Source organism: Phaenicophaeus curvirostris, chromosome 3 (genome assembly GCF_032191515.1).
Source record: "Phaenicophaeus curvirostris isolate KB17595 chromosome 3, BPBGC_Pcur_1.0, whole genome shotgun sequence".
NCBI classification, from domain to species: Eukaryota; Metazoa; Chordata; class Aves; order Cuculiformes; family Cuculidae; genus Phaenicophaeus; species Phaenicophaeus curvirostris.
This window is the reverse complement of record NC_091394.1, coordinates 4,805,394-4,825,206: the sequence shown is the minus strand read 5'-3', so window position 1 is coordinate 4,825,206 and position 19,813 is coordinate 4,805,394. Positions and strand designations below refer to the sequence as shown.

The following is a 19,813-nucleotide window of genomic DNA, read 5'->3' as shown; positions in this document are numbered from 1 at the left end:
AAGTGAACAGCCTGTCACTTTTAAGAAAGATGAGCAAGTCAAACTCGGCTAATTATGAATCTCGATGTCTAACTTGAAATTTACTTTTTGGGGGTTTGACAAAGACACAACCTTAATTCCCGGAAAATAATAAAATTTAAAAAATAATAATAAAGAGAGATGAAAAGACAGCAGGATCTTATAGCCCCAGAATGAAGCACCTTTTCTAAGCAGCTCTATCAGAAAATACATTTTAAACAGTTGCTTCAGGAAGGAACTATTGTTTTACCTCACCCCAACTTTCTTACAGTTGATAATTTTCAGATATTAAACATGATAGGAAACCCAGTTATCTCTAGAGTCAGCATGGCTTATACCCTAAACACTTACACAATTATATTAAGCATGCATGAGGCACACTTCAGAAATTAGATTCTTTTATCTTTATCTATCTAGCGAGCTGGAGAAAGGAAAAGAGAAAAGAGAAAATGCACAGACATAACAGATAGCATTCGTTTGCTTCTGCTGAATGCCAGTTCTGTTTATTGCTTAATATTAAAAATCATGATGCTTCATTTTAATGCTAACATTTTATTTGAAAGACAAAACAAAAATAATCCCCCAAACTTGCCAGTTTATATTTTACATTTTTTTAAAGAAACAAAAGCAGTTGTATCATGAAACAAATCTTTTCAACATGAACTTGCATTGAACAATTGCAGTATAGCCACAAGTAAATAATTGACATTCTGGACTAAGCAAGAAACACAAGGTCACCATTTTTTTCCTACTCGTTAATGTCAATGTCAGAGTTTTCTTTAAAAAACCCCATAACATTTCAGAAGTTGCTCACAGAATGAACTGCAAAATGATATTTATATGAAGCACTACTTGTAAGAAAACTAAAACACTGACAGTGACAGTATTTTTTTTTTTTTTTTCAAAAAATGCACATTGCTTATGTAGGACTCATGTAAAATTAAGTGGAAGTTCTAGGCATCAAGTTCTTCTTCCTGAATATGCATCATCAAGAATTTTCTGAAGTGTAGCTTTTTTGAGCTCTTCTTCAGAGAAAGTCCTATGTGATACCATGAAAGAGTAAACTACTATGAAAAATTTGGTTTTAGATGCAAAAACCCCTTATTTTGATGACATATTCTTAGCCAGAGATATTTTAAAGTAAGTTTCTAGAAAGTAAAATGTCACCTGTTCTTCTTTAAAATAAAGAAGGGCACCAATTACAGTAGGTAAGCTTACCTGTACACCTTGTTATTGTGGGGTTTGTATTTTTTGCTTATTTATCTGTTCACAAACTGTACATGTAAGTGGAATTATTTTACTCCCATGATTATGTTAGACAAAAATGACAGAAGGCAGGGAAATACCCTGAGATAAAACAACATTAAAAAACCCCAAACCAACAAAGAAAGCAGTGAATAGAACAATACCTGGTTTTTTTTTGGTGGGGGAGGGTAAGGTATTCTATTTTGTACCCTAATATGCTTGCTTTATAATAATGCCATATAATAATTCTTAGAGCTATTGTTAACAGGATACTATCCCTTTCAGTGAATTCCTCCTAGTAGTTGAACTTCACCTCCTGCAGCATGTGTATTTGTTACCTGGCTAAGAGGATGTTGTATTGAGAAGGTTTTACAGACAATGTACCAGGAATACGGTGCCTCCATGGATCTGGTAATTTCCAGCTCTGCCTTGCATCAAGCCTAGGAGATGAAGCTCTTCATGCTTCTTGTACTTCATTACCATCTCTCTGGCCCTGAATTACTTGTGAACCACCCTCTGTATAAATGACCATGCTTGTTAACTCTTCTGATCTATCAGAGGATATAGCTTCGTTTTTTATAGCAGTACCAGCCTGCAAAATCTCTGGAGACCTGGCTGTCTCTATCACAGCGTGTGAGTACACACCAGGCTCGTCCTGCATGTCTGGTGGCAGTTCTGTGACGATGTAATGGGTTGCACCTTCAGAGAAGTCACCATCAGAACCCTGAACCATGGCTTGAGCTATTTCTTCTGTGACAATAATCTGCGATATTTCCCCATCTGACTCAACTAAATCCATGTGCTCGCTTTGGACACTGAGCGCGTGGCTACCAGCTTCCTGCATAATTATCTGAGAGCCTTCTCTAGCTACCATATGCACAGTCCCTTCCTCATTTACAATGACCTGAGTGACACCTTCTTTCATCAGCTGGTCGGCTGCAGCCGTATCACACACAGCAAACTGTAATACTCCTTGGACCATTTTCTTGAAGGCAGCCTGCGCTCTCTCCTGAGATGCAATTATAGCCGATGGGTGCATGACCCGTGTCACTGCTTCCATAGGTTTGGTATCTTCCTGAGTCTCTTGAACTTCATGGAACATTTGTATTTGTTCTCCCTCTGCATCACTGGGAACGCTGGGCGTCTCTGGGTTTGGCATTTGCAATAAATCTTTGTGACTAGACTTGCATCTGTCAAGGAGTCCAGATTTGGTTTCTACTTCACCCAGCTCTGTTACAGCACAGAGCAGGGCATCTAATGCTGAGGAAGAGTCTGGAGGATGAGCTGTAGCTTCAGAAGCATCTAAAACTTCTTGTCGCATTATCTGCTGCAGTACAGCGTTACGGGAGTCATGAACTGCATCGATTTGGATGGCCTCTTCCATATCAGTTCCTGTTCCTTCAACCACTACCACTTGTGTTGCACCGTCTGCTAACTGCTCAGTAAGTATCTGCCCTGGAACCACGCTACTCACGTGTGAGCCAGTTTGATTTGTAGCTATGACTTGTCCATCTTCTGTAATATGGACCACCCTGGCCATCTGACCAGCCATGGCTAGAGTCTGAAGGGTAGCCGCAGCCGTTTCTTCCACAGATGCATCAATAGTGAAGTCGCCATCGTATCCTTGAATAATGATAACTTGCTGAACTTCTTCAGGTGACTGTGGCTGTCTTCTATTGCCCCGAAAGACCTTTTCTTTAACTGGAGATACCTCTCCCACTGCTGCTGCAGTAAAAGGACTTGTAGTTTCCACAAATGTTGCTCCTTGCCCCTTCAGTCGGCACTCATAGGACTTGGACACAATGCCTACAAGATAAAATATGCTGTTAACACGGCTTCATGGCAAATATCAGTTCGTTACTTTACCAAATTGTAGGTTAAATGGAAAAAAAAATCCTTGACAATTCTTAGATTTCACTGGCAGAAAATAGAGATCAAATGAGCAAGCGAACAAAAACAATTTGCATGTTTTCCAAATAACATATTTACAGGTTGAAATAATTGCTGAGTTTAACAATTCTGCAGCCTATTAACAATTTAAATGTGTTTTTTTTTAAAAACAGGCTGTATAAAAAAGCCTAGATAAATATACAGTATACAGGTAAAAGCCAAATAACACATCTTTTATAAAAGATCCTATTGGTGATATTTCAGCACTTCAGTAATGAATTTTAGGATTGTATATTACATTAAACATATCTGGGTGTGAAAACCTGTGGATGATCTTCTTAATACTCTGATTTTGTTGGTGAGGTAATTGCCATGCTGTCATTTTGATGCCGTTGTCTTCCCCTTCATTTCCCACTAGCATCTTCTCCAGTGAACCTGACTGACTCAATCACTAGCCTAGTTACCTGGAGAAAACGCTCGGCAGTTTTCTTAACCTAAGTAGAGAATTCTATAAAATATCACCCAGAGAAACCTCAATTACACTTCTTAATTATTTCTACACAAAATCAATTAACAGATTAAAATACACATTCCAACTGCTCGCTTTGCCACTCAGTCTTTTTTTGGGTCATTGAAGGTTTCCTTCTCAGTTCCCATCGCCAACAATAAAGCTTCAGCAAAGTAAATGGTGCCCACAGCCGTACAAAGTCAAGCCCATCATCCTCTGCATTGCCTTCAGCACTATTGGGAAGACACAACTGAGAAGACCCTGTGACCATCTTTGTGGATGTCCATGGTAGAACAGCTCTAGCACTCACTGCCTCCCCGTGGCACTGCCATCCTGAAGACTCCTGCAGCTCCTGCAGGTGCTGGAAAGAGAGCTTTGGGCCACAACCAGCACACACAGAGAGAAGAGTAGGTCCTGGACACTGAGAATGAGGCGAGGGTCTAACGCCAGATGGGTTTTGGGAAGGCTGATGAAGCCCATGCTGCTGAGACTACCCCCACCCACACTCTAGTTTAAATTCACCGATGCAAACTGAAATCACATCTCTGGAATAACAGGTGTAGCATCTTATCACAGACACACACAGATATGCCACTGATTGTTTGGAATAAAACAAAAAGAAAAATAACTTACTCTGGCAGTCAAATTTCAGATTGCTACTATACTTTCCAAGACCCTTCTAGTGAACAACACACTCCATCAGACTCAAGAGGCCAAGAAAATTATACTAAAGGTGGTCTGAGGGGCCTCTTTCACACAAACCACAGAGCTGTCAGGCCCTGATCCTACAGAGAACAAAAGTGTGCTTTAAAAACACAGAGACTCATTTGCTTAAAGCTATATTCACACTTTGGAGCTGTGTTACTCCGAGACTGAGTACTTGACATCTTGCAGCCTCTAGCAACTTGATACACTAAGGTGCATATCAAACTAATATTCCAAGATAACAGTAATACTTAAAAAACTGGATTCTTGCTGGCATGCATTCATCTATCCATCCATCCATCCATCCATCCATCCATCCGTCTATCTGTCTGTCTGTCTATCTATCTATCTCTCTCTCTATCTCTCTCTCTTTTTTTTCTGTTGCAAAGCTTCTAGAGGAGAACTGTACTGCAATGCACAAGAAGTAATTTTGCTAAGGTGAAAGGCTGCAAATCACCTCCACAAGTCTAAACTGATGTTATACAACTTTCTCCATCTTAGTTTGCAAGGCAGGTTATCTTTGGAAAAGAAAATTAACAATTTAAACCTTAAGAGTGTTTCCAAGTGATGCTGCGTGATAAATCTGGCACATGCAATTGAAGTACATTTTGTCAGGCATAAGCTAGAAGGAAGCTTACTGTGGTATAACTGGTTCTTATCCCCACTTTTCCCGCGCTCTCTGTAGGCACTGACATTCACAAGACCCCCCAAAGAGCAGAAAAATAAGAAGGGGAAATCAACATAAAATGACAATTATCTTAGCTCTTCCACATTTTATAATAGAGAAGAAGTAATTAATTCTCTCAGGAATCTTGCTTTGTTGACATGATAAAAGAGGAGCCTGGCAGTGATGTGGCACAAAATCAAAATAACTCTACAAATCATGCATTTTCCACTGGATTTCAAAATCAAAATAACTCTACCATCATAATTTTCACAGACGCACAGCGAAATCATGACATATTTCCCCTAAGATCATGATAATTTATGTATGGGGACACAGCATCGCTGCATTGAGCAGAAGCTCTGGTCTGGGGAAGGGAAAGAAAAAGAAAAAGCATCCTGTTTTCATCTCCTCAAAGAAATGCTGTACCCGTGAATCTACGCATCTCCAGTCTTTACTGTGCAATTGAATAGGAAGTCTCCTGGGTGAAAAGCTATCCGGTGAATTCCTTGTAGCACTGATAATTATGCCATTCTGACTGCTTACTTAATCTATTTGAATCCAGAGGTGAGTTAAGCCACTTCCTGACCATTAAAGTAAACTACATGGGTAAATACTGCTGTCACTAAGGGGTGTGATGAAGCTTAACTACACCAACATCTTAACCTCCGCTCAGTGCAACCCCAGCTATTCCATCACAGTTCATAAATGCAATTGCAGGTCCATCTTTTGATTCAGCAATTTAATAACTTCGAGTGCTGTCAGTACTGCTTTGAAAAATGGCTCCTATAAAATGTAACAGCCTCAATCAGATTGTAAAAGATTCACCCACTGAAGATTCTTCCATTTCAACTATAATGAATTAATGTTGAGCTGTGTAGAAGTTCAAGTGTCACTTAAACTAATGTGAATCTACTGTAACTTTAAATTTTAACTGGACTATGACCAAGAATTTACTGGGAACATCAACTTCAATTTTAGTGATTTTTCATGGTAAATATGAATTGCAGATTTTACTGTTTTTCTTTTGTTTGAACAGTGAAAAGCCAAGTAGGGAAGATATTTAGAAAACAACATCTTTTGCGGCTTAGCTGCTATTTCAGTTTTGGAACAGTGCATTTCTATAATGGAGCACTGCTATCCAACACAAATTCGTAGGAATTTTTATGTATTTAAGCAACATGTCACATTATTGGACTGTGTGTAGCAACAAATCATGTTGTCCTACTAAATCCAGCTTGCCTCTTGCCCCCCTCTTAAAAATGGGTAAAGAGAAGGGGTAAGTGTTGGCTGACACGGCAAACATAAGCTGCAATACAAGCCCACATTAATATTAGGAAAAGCGGACTTGTTGCTGATTGCATGTCATTGCGAATTAAAAAGATACACAAATAGGCATTAAAATGACAGGATATAATGATACAAGAGCTCATATTCAGACAATTTGTAAAGAGGTGTTTCATATCTAGGGGTGCAGTGATCACAGAGTTGGTTTCTTTCCAAGAAGTTTGTCATTTCAGGGGAATATTATTTATCAGTTGGAGACCTAAGTGACTGTTAAGTTTTTTATTTGAAAATGACAGGATTTTTTAGACATTAAATCCATATTTGCAGGTTATTTTAATTCTCAGAGACCACAAACTCCTGCAACGGGGCTAAAAGAAATGTTTTGATGTTTAACGTGCTTCTGGGAAACTACAAATAGGGCTTAGTACCTTTTCCCCTCTCTTTTACTCAGCACCTGACTTTCTTTTGTGTGTCTGTTTTATTCTTTTGTTACTGTCATCATTTGTTCCCTGCAGAATAAATACCTTATTCTTTTGTTAAGCTTACATTTAATTAAAATGTACAGGATTTGTGCAGTAAACTCGAATGAAACAAATAAAACAGGGCCCCCCTCTCTTGAAGGCATACGTTGTGAATGAAAAATGTCATTACAGACTAAAAAATTTTGCAGTAAACAGGGCCTACAGAGAGAAGTTTCCCCTGTAATGACATCCATAAAATACACAAATGGCACTTTTAGTACCATCCTGAATATGGCATTTTCTGTGCTCTACACACAATCTAAATGGTTTGATCATAGAGCATAATACTCCATTGGGTTTATAGAACAATCAATGTTCCATAAAATGATGTATTTATCCAATAGTAGGCTCAGCAGTTACTGGTGTATGACATTGTAGGACACTGGCTTTGTACTGTTCAGCAGCACACATGCTGGCTGTAAAACTTATCTAACACTACTTCAACAACTTCATCTCATCTGTGTCAAGTAATTTGTTGAAGCCTCAGCTTGGTTTAAAAAAAAACTTGTAATAAAAATTCATAGAATTTTCAGGAGAATGAAAGCTGATGACAATAGAAAGGTCACATTGCGGCGCCACTCGCGGGGTCAGGGGTCAGCCGCAGTTCTAAAACAGAAAGTAGATTTCATGCATCGTGTAGCAGATAAAGATGGCATTAAGGAGACTTGTCTCAGAAAGAAATGCATAATGCGTTAGGAAAGTCTGGGCTAATATTATATGTAAAGCACCACTTTGCTCTCTGCCAGCAGCCTCTTTAGAATTCCAAGCCTTCCCCAAAAGTTGCAGCAAGCGGTTCTGCACGGCGAGGCTAGACTGAGGATACCCTTCACAAGGAGCACCTTTAGGACAAAGCACTAAGTCATAAATGAAATAATCTATTACAACGACGGAAATGATCTGTATTTACACAGCAAGCTGAAACCAGCTGTTTTTCCTTTTCTGCACAAGTCCTAGGAGGCCTGATTTATAGCCCCCTATTCAGCGGCACTTAATTTTTCAAACTTTGGTGATTAGGTAAGCTATTTATTGATGTGTACAAATATTTGGTATCTAATAAAATGCAATGATATTAAATAATGCGAGTGCAAAGAAACATAGTTTCCTTCAATTAAATGCAACCTTCAAGGAATTTAAATGATAGAGAAAATTTAGACTATCTTGGACATCACTTGAACGAACAACTGATTTTTTATTTTAAAAGTTATTGTCTACATGGTAGTACAATATCTTGAGTGGTATGGTTATGTCCACCGTTCAAATTCATTAAAGAAATAATTTAGGCCTTGATCAAACTCCAAGTTTCTGCTCTTTTTTTATTTCCTTTTAAAAATTATTTTTGTAATAATCTCTACTTTCATTAATTAAGTGCAGTCTAAGAATTGTGGTATAATGTCACAAATTTGGGATTTCCTTCATTTTCATAATAATAAGCCACATTTTTCAGATCTCTGTTCCTTAACCACAGCAAAACCTATTCTTCCGTTCTTTCTCATTTGTACGGTTTTTATGTGCAAGGAATGCATGGACCAGCATTTGCTAAACCAGCCTACTAAATAAGAGGTTGTGAAGGCTCATTCATGTCTTCTGCTGAAGGAAAGAAAATAGGATGGGTCAGATCAAGAAGCAAATAAATCAGCAAGCCAAAGTGGCTCTGCCAGACCTATTATGTCCACAAAGGCAGCAAATATCTGTAAAGCAGTACAAATAAGTATACCTATCCAGATCTTATCCAGATTTATCCAGATCCCTAAGAAACATAAAAAGAACCATCCTCTGTGGGCACAAAGCATGTAAATCTCTAGAAATATCAACAGAGCAAGTTCTTTTTCCTTTCGGTATATTAGTATCATAAAAAAGAAAATGAACCAATTCCCAAACAGTGTTAATAGTGCATTTTTTACTTAAAAATCCAGGAATATCCTGTTTCAATGCTGAAACTCAAAACATCCTGGGCTCCTAGCTTTGTCCTTGACCACTCAATCATGTTTACCAACTTCAAGGTCTTCTAAGAACTGCTGGAATAAAGGATGAAGTTTTAATCTTCCAGGTATCTTAAACAAAGCAGCAGATGTCCTTTTAGCATCCTTAAAATGTAAAAGGAAATATTTTTGTGGTTCTTTTTTCTTTTGAGACACAGATTGAAATTTTCTTGCTTGTTATTTTTACCTCTCATACCTTAGAGGACTATGACAAGAGCAACAAAAAGAAATGAAGGGATAAACAACCACCAAATAAATAGCTGAGCCATTCAGTTTGGATGTTTAGGCAGTTTGTTTGGTTTGGTTTAGTTTCTCTCCAGTGTCCAATTAACCTTTGGGAAAAGGCCTTCTCTGTGAAAAATTTCAGTTTCTCTTTTCCTGCACTCAAGGTCAAAAAATGAACACTACAGAGCCCAGTGTTACAGAAGCTATGCAAATAAAAAATATACATACTGAAACTCCCACTGATCATGGCAAACATGTAGAGTGTAAACACGCAGATTTTTACACCTGCCTAACCTGTGCAGTAATCAATTTTCTTGTAGACTACTTATCCTCTTTGCCTACTTGCCACCGTGCCGGCTTGTCTTCTCAGTTCCTAACCTCGTATGTGTGAGCAAAAACCTCACTGTGGAATGCACAGCAACAACCTATATGGGAAAAAAGCATTAGGAATGTATTTGGAGTTATTTTAGCCAGTTCTTTCAGTGCAATTTAGCAGCTGGAGATGAGGATGGCCAGCCTAGACGTTTCTTGGCAGTCCAGCTTCAAAGGCTACTCCAGCCCTCAGTTTGGGAACAATTGACATTGATCCTTCATGGAGGCACTTTTGCTGGTTTAACCCCTGCAGTGCAACTGGGAAGGGCATTTTTAACACTCTAAATCAGGGTCTTTATTTTAAGAGGTACTGGTCATGCTTGGTCAAACCAGAGAATTTTGTTTCCTAGGCAGACAGAACAACATAAGATATTATGAAAAAATAATATGAATGCTAACATGAGAAAATCAGGAAAAAAAACCCACAAGCTCTACCCATAAGGAAAATGATCTGGAATTCTGAAATAGGTCTAGTCCCATACAGTAACTGCTTTGTCCAAAAAAGTAAAAGAACCCCTTTTTGTCATTATTACCTAAGCAAGAGTTTTAGTTTTCAAGAACATATACATTTAGATCCTGGTCTTCTAAGCATTTATTTATCAAGAGTACTGCTTACTGCCATAGTTAGCCTCAATAGTCTCAAAGGGACTAAACATGGTAGCTTGCATTATGCATTGTGTTTGCATAATCAGGCCCTTGGGATTAACAATTCTGAAAGTGGCTACCCTTCCCTAACGTTTGATGTACATATATGCACTAAAGAGAACAGACACTTGTAAAGAATACATAAAATAAAACACCACATTATTAAATGATCAAGCAGAAATTACATTCTCCTGCATACCTATCAGATACAAGTATTGTGATTTCCTGTATTTATTAATTCTGATTTATACACCCATTCAGTAAAAAGGAGCACCTGTTCTTTGCTTGAGGGCACGTCTCAATCCATTTGAAAAGCACAGCAGTTTTTAGTGGGAATGCTTAGGAACAACTAGAAATAGCAAGTTGCTTTAGTTCTTTCTGTTAGTTAAGATAGCAGAAACTACCGTTTCCAACGTGACAGTCATATCTGTATTTCATTCATAAATTCAGCTATGCTACAGTGTATATTCATATCTTTCCAGAGTAAATTACAGGAAATAACCATTTGTCTTCATTTTAGACACTTTTGTATGTATAGTAGAAAACAAACCTCTATTCAATAACTGCACAGAGGCACCATTAAAATCAAATTTACAGTAAACAGAACCTGCAGCTGGGGTAAAACACTAACTGTTAGTATTTTAATTATCAGCAAAGCTTTCGGAGGTCTAACATCTGCTCATAGCCAAATGACAGCAGCTGCTTGTGTACACTTAAAACAATGAGAATTTCTTGTATAAATATTAAAATGAATTGTATGTTGTGTGTTCATTGTGGCTCTATTCTTATTAAGCTGTTTAAGTACATAGGGCATTTTAAACTTCTTTCTTGTGGCAAATTTCTAAAGGGCTGACCTCTTCAAAAGAATGAGAGGCAAAGACAGCAAAAATTCTTGAGTCTGTAAATTGAAAATGTTTAGAGGCAGTACTAGAGGTCACCCTCTGCCAAGACGTTGCTAGTGAATGCTAACAAAACATCACTGCTAAGTTCTGATCATTGTGCACTACAGTAACTTCAAGGACAGGATTCCTCAGCAAGGTGTCAGGCATCTACAGGATGAGTTACATCAAAAGTTAACACTCTTCTAATAAGTAAAGAATCTATCTTATCAGAAAAAAAAAAATCTTTTTCAATATCCAGAGCATCGGAGGAGATGAGTGTACTCTCTTTTGCAGACTTCATCAAAATCATACTAGAATGAGCTCTGATTCATATGATCAGAAGTAATAAACTGTCAGGAAGAAGGAGCTATGCTGGCCCAATATGAGATCAGTTAATTTTGCTAAAAAGGGTGAGCTTCATAACTTAATTTTGTATTTTTTTTAATGTGGACACTGACATGCAGTTGCTATTTTCCTTTTTATCTCTCACTTGCTTGGGAATATAGGAAAGAAACCTGGAGGAGTGAAATACTTATGATTCAACAGTAGAGGCTGATACAGTGAGAGAAAGAGCATTACAACAAGTTTCAGAGGAAAACAAGGGAAGGAGGTTTTATGGTTTTAACTTGCACAGGTTTTGAGTAGATAAAGGTCTATTTCTTTTCTTTTGCAGCACCATGTGTAAAGCTAGCAGTGAATAACGCTTATATGTTTCTGCAATGGGTCTACAGCTGGAAAGAAGCACTATGATAATTTAGCCTGAAAGCTGTAGGTCGTGCCAACCTGTGTTTTGAAGAACGGATAAGACACATCAGCCGTACATGCGTAACCACAACATAGCATCAGCCACCAGTACAGCTGCACCCAAACAGGTACATGGCATGAGACAAAGGTTAATTAATTATGAACGTGGTTCCTGAGCTTCTGACATCAGGTTTTCCACCTCCAAAGTCAGTGCAAGGGATCCAGCTACTTCTGAGAAGGAAGGAGTAAGGCTGGTTATAGGTGATCCACTCACAATGCGGAGTCCCTCCCCTCTCCTGGCCCCTCACTCCTCCTGAGGCACTGAGAGCATCAACGTTTATCATGCCTAAAAGACCCATCAGAAAAGATGCTGATTTTTCAGCTCAGAGTGACACAGGATTAGCGCTAATGCTAGAATTACTTAGGAAGTGTGAAGCAGGGTACACGCTGCTTCTCAGAGGTGGGATGGGAGGTAGAGGCTGGAGAGATGGGTAACTCTTTTATACCACTTTCAAGGGTCGAGTTTGTGACAAAGCCTTCTTTTCATGATTCACCTCTGCTGAAGGATGGAAGCAGCATGTTTCCAGCATATCTTCAAAGGAAGAGCTGTTCATATAATTGACCCTTCTGCTGACAGAAATATATTTTCAGTCATACTGATACAGTAGTACTTAAATGAGCTGTCTTCCACTTCCAGTGTTAGAAAGCACTAGGCTGTACGTAGATAAAACAAGACAGAAGACACCAGAAGTGGTGCCTTCTGAGCCGTTGCTGAGCACGACTGATGCAGGGATTGCAAGTGCCACGTGGCTGCATGGGAAGTGCAAAGTCAAAGGTTGCACTGCAGCCCTGCCTAAGTGCTCAGAAGCTTCTTACTCGAGTTGCTTTTGCTCAGCTGCAAAGTTGTGCTTCTAAGATCTGAATAATTTTTCTACTAATCTGTCAACAAAACTACCCAAGTTGTTGAGTTAGCTTAGAGGTAGAAATCAACAGCGTCTAGATGTCACACGGAGTTGATAGTAAATTGGGAGGAACTCTTAACCTCACTACAAAGAAAAACAGGGTGTAACATAAGCAAACACAAAAATAACGATGCAAGATTTGATTTGTGCTACTGCATACCAGCACTTGTGGAGAAAGTAAATATGCAAAAATGGCATCTAATGAGAGAAAAGTCCCTTGAGAACTGTAATGCTGAAGAAATTTAAAGAATGACAGTGTTCATCAAATTACATGTGAGTTTCTGAAAATGTAAAACAGGATAAGAAAACAGACCAAAGCAATTTATAATTGCACATTCAAAGGCATGTTTGCTGCACAATGTTCTGATACAGATACAGCTGAATTATGTCTTGGCCTCCCTAAGGGAGAGATCTTGACTAAGGAATATTCAGAATAGCAAAACAAGAATGATTAGAAGGCTGACTTGCATGGAAATATTGAAGGTTTAAGTGCACACGTTCTGGCTATATGTGCTGCAAATGCTGAAAATGGAGGAAAACTTTTGCCCCTTTTGGACCAGCTTAATCCGATTTTGATGAAACACTGGAACATTCATGCCATCCTGTGGGAAGACATTTGGACACGGCGAGCAATGGGAAGCCAATTCAGCTACCTCATCCACTTCTGGATGCCAGGGTGGTGAAGATCCCAGATGGAATAAATTGACTGCTCAGTAGCTGGAATATGATTTAACTCAATGAATCACCATTTATACTGCAGATCCACACCATTTCCAAACAGATAAGTGAAACACAGCACATGATTCTGCAATAACTACTTAGTTAGCTTTTGTAAACAACTCCATTCTGAACTAAAGTTCACCCAAGACTGTGGCGCCTTAAGTCTTAAAAAGCCAAAGAATTTGCAATGACTGTCAATCAGATGAAGCACGAATCCCATTCAAATACGGACTAGTAAACAAACCCTGCCACTCTGTCAGGTCATTTTGTTAGCTCTTCTTGTTTTTCCATTCATGAGATCCAGCTTAGACTAGAAAAAGAGGGTATATTTTAAAACTTATTAGTGATCACATTTTTCTAATGTATTTTAAATGCCACTTAGCTCTTACTTCTGATAGCACTTGTTCAAAGATTTATTATATGTATCTCCCTACAACTGCAGCCAAATAATCCTTAAAAGCATGTTAATTAAATGATGCCAAGTGGTTTAAAAACACCATGGTTCCTGGTATACTTGTCTGCAGCATGATGCACAGTGCAGTGAATACACTTATTCTGCTGTTCCACAGGACAGTCTACAGCATTGTTAGTGGCAACTAAGTGGACCCAGGCACTTTTACTATTGTGTGAACTCAGTTCACGTTTTTCAGTGCAGCAGAGAAAGTTTCAGAGAAACGTATGGTTGGGGTAAAGCTTGTGATAAGCGACAAGGCAAAGACCAGATAACACCCCCACCAAAAAACCCAGAAGACTGGAGCTAGATACCTGGAAGATCTGATTTTCAAAACCACTGAGAAACTAACAGCTCCTGCTGACAATTATCTTAAAGGGTTCTAATTTCAGCTACCATTTTTTTTTTTTAAATATTTCTTGCTGGTTTTCCTGCTACTGTAGTTTAGTGAACTAACAGTTTCCTAACTTCTGACACGTAACAGATGAAACATGCAGGAGGACTCACTGTGGTCTGGCATTTCTAAGATGTGCAGATTAAAGAGCTTCTTAGCAGCCTGTGGCATCACAGGTGGAAATAGCTGCTACAAGTACCAGGTAGGGCTTACTTGGAGATTTCATATCTGTATCTTCTGGTACATGTTCCAGTGCTCCAAAACCCACTGAGATTCACCATTTCTTTCAATGTGTCTCCAAGTACCCTTAAAACATTATTCAGATGCTTCTACTGAAACAAAAAGATTCTAAAGCTATTTGAATGATGTTATTTCTTTATAAAAAGAAAATACATGTATGAAAATGTACACAGACAGAACAAAAATTACATCAGCGTCTAAAAGGAAAAGCTAAAAGAAGCCCAAAATTAATGTATTTCTTCTTCCAGGTGTTATTTTTTATATTCTCTTTCACCATAGAGTGAATTTCATGCAAGAGTTTTAGGCCTGTGTGCCTAAAGCTAATTTCTTCAATGCAGAATTAGGAAGCAAAATAAAATTGATATGCTTTCCGCTAGTACTAGGCACAAGCACATGCAAATTCAAACTGAACAGAATGCATTTAAAATCTAATGGCATTTATCGAACTGTGTGCCTCTAAAACTGTATCTCCTGAATTGCTCACAATTAGTAATACATTTATCACTACATAATACCATAAAATGAAAAAGCATTATTCCAACTTTTCAGGCAGAGAAGTGAAAAACAAAAAGCGTGTAGCCAGGGTCACACAAGAATTCCCAGGTGTACTGAGTCCCAGCTTTATGTCTTAATCATAGCTTTATCATTTCTTAGAAGAAAGACGTAGAAGAGCCTATTGTCAACTCCAAGAGTCGAGGTACTCCATTTACCCACAGTGAAGCACCAGTCACATCACTGCAATTTTCCTGATAATGCTCTGTCAATGAATCAACCCCATGTTCATGAGCAGAAAGGAGTTCAGTGTCCACGTATCCTATAATGAGGGATGCTGGGCTGCAATCTCTGCTGAGATTGTCATAGGTGTCCACTGATACCATCTGCAATTACAGAATTTTATGAGCTGGAAACTGGTTCATTATGAAAAAGACTCAAGTCTACCAGCTCATTTTACAGATGTCAGATGGTAGCTTTCCTGATCATCACAATTCTTGCAAGTGCATAAGAAGGGGCCCGTAGTTTGGCTTTCTGGAATTAAGCATATAGCTAATGCTAAGCTTAGGTTTAAATGCTTTTCTAAGCTGGACCCTCAGTTAGCCCCAGTCTATCACATATTCAAAACAGGGATTTAGACTTTTAATTTCTGGCTTAACAAAGGCCAAGATAGCACTGCTTGTTTCCAGAGGAAGAGAGTCACAAAGTCAGCTAAAATATCACTTTTGCCCCCAGCCAAATCTCTCTCTCAGGCCATTTTCAGCATGATTCTAACTAGGCAGAATGACTGCATGAACACGTTAAAAAATTTCAGCTGAATTCCATTTTGAATTGTCACCTATTCAAATAAATGAGTAGAGATATTCCTTTGAGAAGGCAAAAGTACATTATGTGTAACTATACATTGCTGTAGTTTTTTAAATAAAGTTTTATCAAAAAAATCATTGTTATATTTAAGAAGAACATGCAGTGTGAAAAACGTTAAATTTTTCTTCTCATAGAATGCTTCTTCTCGTACGTACATGTTCTTGCACTATGAAACAATGATATATACACCTTCAAATCTGGCAACTATCAGCTTAAACAAGCATCCTATTTTCAGACAATTCAGTCTATTTAAGAACACATAAATTAAAACCATTCTCCCGATGCTGAAAGTAGTACAGATTTTTCCTGCAGCCATCAAGAAATGAAGCACCATTTGCTGCAATATACCTCGTCCACTACTTCCAAAATGACCTTGTTTCTGCTGGAGGTGAGTCACTTCTTTTTTAACAAGTGACCCCAGAAAAATCCAAGCTAACAAGAGTATTTAGCAAGAGGACTTACAATACTAAATGCAGGTCGTCGTGCAATTCCAGGCTCGGAGTGAACTTTGATACTCTACAGAACAAATGGTAGGTGCTCATGGCAACCTCTGTCATCCCAAATATTAGGCAACACGTGACAGACAGGTTCAAACCATGGTCTCTGGCCTTTCATACGTTCACAGACCAGTTTCCATAACAAAGATATAGTCCCTCTTGGTTAATTTATCACAACTTCCCAGAACGTTTCCCCTCCCACACATGCACTTGATATCCCCTCTGCCTCGTCATGAAAAAACAGAACAAAAGCCCATCAACCATACAAAAATTATATTGTAGATTTGTAGATTAATGGGCTGATTCTGGCATCTCAATTCAAATGGATTTACAGCCACTGTGTTTAGCCCTGTGTGATTTCAAATAGAATTACTCCTGATGAATTTGAATGCAAATTCACAAAGCATTAAAACAAACCATGTTTAAACTTGTTGGTTCATCAGATGCAAATACCGTGCATTAAGCAGGGAATACCCATTCGTGAAAATAATGAAAACTGACACCAATATAATAAAATCATTACAGGTTTATGGATTCTGGGACTTAAACAAGCCATACCCTTGCTTCTCCTAACTGATTAAATGCTTCTTTGCAGTTTATGTTTGATCTGCAATTCAAAACCAAATTAGTTTAGTCTTTGAACCCAGAACCTTGGAAAATTGCTAGGAGGTTCTACCTCGGATTTATTTGGGGAGAAGGGCTGGGTAAGGAGACAAAACCGTGGGGGCAGGGAAGCAAGCAGTGCAGTTGAGAACAGACAGCAGAGGAGAGGAAGCAGTCAGATAAATCGAGGCTTACAGACTCCACCGGCAAGCATTCATAAAACTGCTGCATGAATAGCATTGTGCAGAACAAAAGGCAATGATGATAAAATTGGGCACTTTTGTTTTATCAAGCTGGCACGGATGGGTCTGTCACACCACGTGCTTCATTTTTATGAAACCTCAACCACCTTCACTTTGCATCGTGTTTGTGGACAAGGGGTTTCCGTGCAGTAGGGCAATGGATTGTCAATTATTTCTGGGATTGTCCCATAGCAAGCCAGCAAAAATTAATGCAGCCATGTTCTAGTTGATACAGAGTTGCCTCTAAACAGTATATATAGTGTGGGTCTTCCCTTAATTCCTCTAGTCTTATTTTCATGAACAAGTTTTCATATTCAGTTAGATGTCAACTGTCTAGCTCAAAAGTTTCAAGTAAAATCTTCGTATCTAGATACTGAATTGTTCTCATAATGATGAGATTTAAAACAGCACAACATTCCTCACTGAGGCATGTAATGCTGATAAAGCACTATTTTGCTGCACAGTCTATGCAGTATAAAAAGTTCTTTGCTGCATCATGATCTGCTCCAATTTGTGTATAAATAGCACTTGTAATAAAAGGAAATGTAACACCAAGTTTTACTTAAACAGCAGCTCCAGAAGATGTTAGGAGATAATGTAGCTAACACACAACAAAAAAAAAATCAAGGGCAATTGCAACAGCTCTCACTCAAAATAATTATTTTTGGTTTTCATATTCTTTTTTTTTTTTTTAATTCCATTCACACCAATGTCAGGTGTTTCAAACCAGAGTATTTAGAGATTTAAATGTTTGGATGGCCTGAAGGCAATTATTGGTTTGTAGAATTCAGGTACCACCTAGGTTTGCAACAAACACCAGAAAGCAACAACTGTAACCAGTCATCCCAGGAAAGCTCCTACTTCTCAGAGCAGAGATGCATGAACTAAAAGATCTAACTAGCTGTGAAGTTCTTAAGATCTACATTTTGGAAAGGGAATGCCTCAAAATAGATACTCAGATCTGTATTTACACACCCATTAGGCATTTCTGTGAGGCAACATGCAACATCACAATGACAACATAGTTGATATTGGCCTACAGGGGATGCGAGAAGCTCAGCCGTTCAAGCCTTGTAGCAATCCAGTACTCACTATCTTCCTCAGCCTTTATAAATCCTTATCTGGCCAGCAGATCAAGGACTTCCATCCCTATGACAGTCCTGCAACTTGTGTGTATGGATTCAACAACACTTGTTAGAGGTCAAGAGTGCAGTCGCGGCCACATTCAGGACATGAACAAAATTCCCATTGATTCATAATATAATTAATATTGTAGAATCATAGAATCACCAGGTTGGAAAAGACCCACTGGGTCATCGAGTCCAACCATTCCCATCAAATACTAAACCATGCCCCTCAGCGCGTCATTTGATTAAAAAAACCCCAAACCCCTGGATTCTGCTCATTCTTCATCATCTACTGACAGTGGTCTGAGATCCTTCCTGCTTCCAGCTGGCATGAAGATATGGCTAAAAGCCACCTAGTCCTGATTTGCCTGCGATAGTCCTTACGCTTAACTCTGCTGCTCTTCCCACATCCCTTTTTACGAGCACAGTTAACAGAAGTATTTGGGGTCAACTTGCTTTGTTACAGAGAGAGAGAAATGTCTGTCACATTTACTTATCAATTCTGAAGCTGGTCGGGAAACTAGACTAGAATAGCTTCTGATTACAAACATTTTCTGTGAACCACGAGGCAGGTGAAGACTTGTCTTTAACTCGTGATCTATTGTCTAAGTTCTTGAGTGCTGCTGAGAAGCTGCTGTAGCATTAATTAGAATTTGTACTGGTTGAAGTGATATATCACAAAACCTTAGCTTTAAGAGCTGCTGAATACCAGATCAAACACGACTTCTTACTGCTATATGCATCCTCTGTTTTTTTTTTTTCTTCACTGTATGAATGTGGGAGAAAAACACAATATTCAAGCAGAGGACCACGTTAATCTGCATTAGAATGAGATGTACAGATATTTAGTAAGCACCAATCCGAGCATTCAGATGTGGAATTACGACTTCGTATATAGGCATTTTTTTTAGAAGGTGAATTTCAGAGGATATATAGAGTTGCCCACTTAGCTTGGAAAACCCTGCTCCAGTTTTAAAAGCTGCTTGTCGCTGCAGAGCAATTTTGAAGCAAAGTGTTATGTTTGGTGGCCTCATTTGCATGACAATACCCAGAATTCTCTCCTAACACACAGCTATTTCATGGAAGGGCTGATGCATTCAAGCGTTGAGCGTACACCTAAATCATGTGGATGTACCGGTGGATATAATTTTAATACTTCCCTCCCCAGTCCATGTAAAAAAGGTGGAACTATTAAAGTGGGTAATCATTACAGGTAACTGACCTAACCTGCTCATCATTAATATTTAGTAGAAATCAAAATTACAAATGGTCATTTGGCAAGTCTCTAACACATTCATTGATTAGCTGGTCATCTCATACCCACGTGTACACGCTTTAAGTGTCGACATCAGTCACTGAGGTTTCTCTGAAGAACTGTCCCAATATATTAACAATCAATTAGAAAAACTAAACGACTTATAACACAAAACACAGCTATAGAAAAATAGGTCACCAAGATGGACTTCACTCATCTTGTGCACTTTTCTCCTTCTCTCTCACAGCTTGCTATACAAAATGAATGCACTACATCAAC

General features: G+C 38.6%; 1 protein-coding gene across 2 annotated transcripts in view; it reads right to left on the bottom strand.

The window, feature by feature from the left end:
* Nucleotides 1-477: 477 nt before the first annotated feature.
* The window catches only part of ZNF407 (zinc finger protein 407), a 341,301-nt gene continuing 321,965 nt past the window's right edge, over nt 478-19,813 (bottom strand). For both annotated transcript variants that reach the window (XM_069853279.1, XM_069853278.1), the window contains exon 9: nt 478-3,069. In XM_069853279.1, coding sequence (XP_069709380.1) covers nt 1,721-3,069 — 1,349 coding nt within the window. In that variant the 3' untranslated portion in view covers nt 478-1,720. The remainder of the gene's footprint in view (nt 3,070-19,813) is intronic.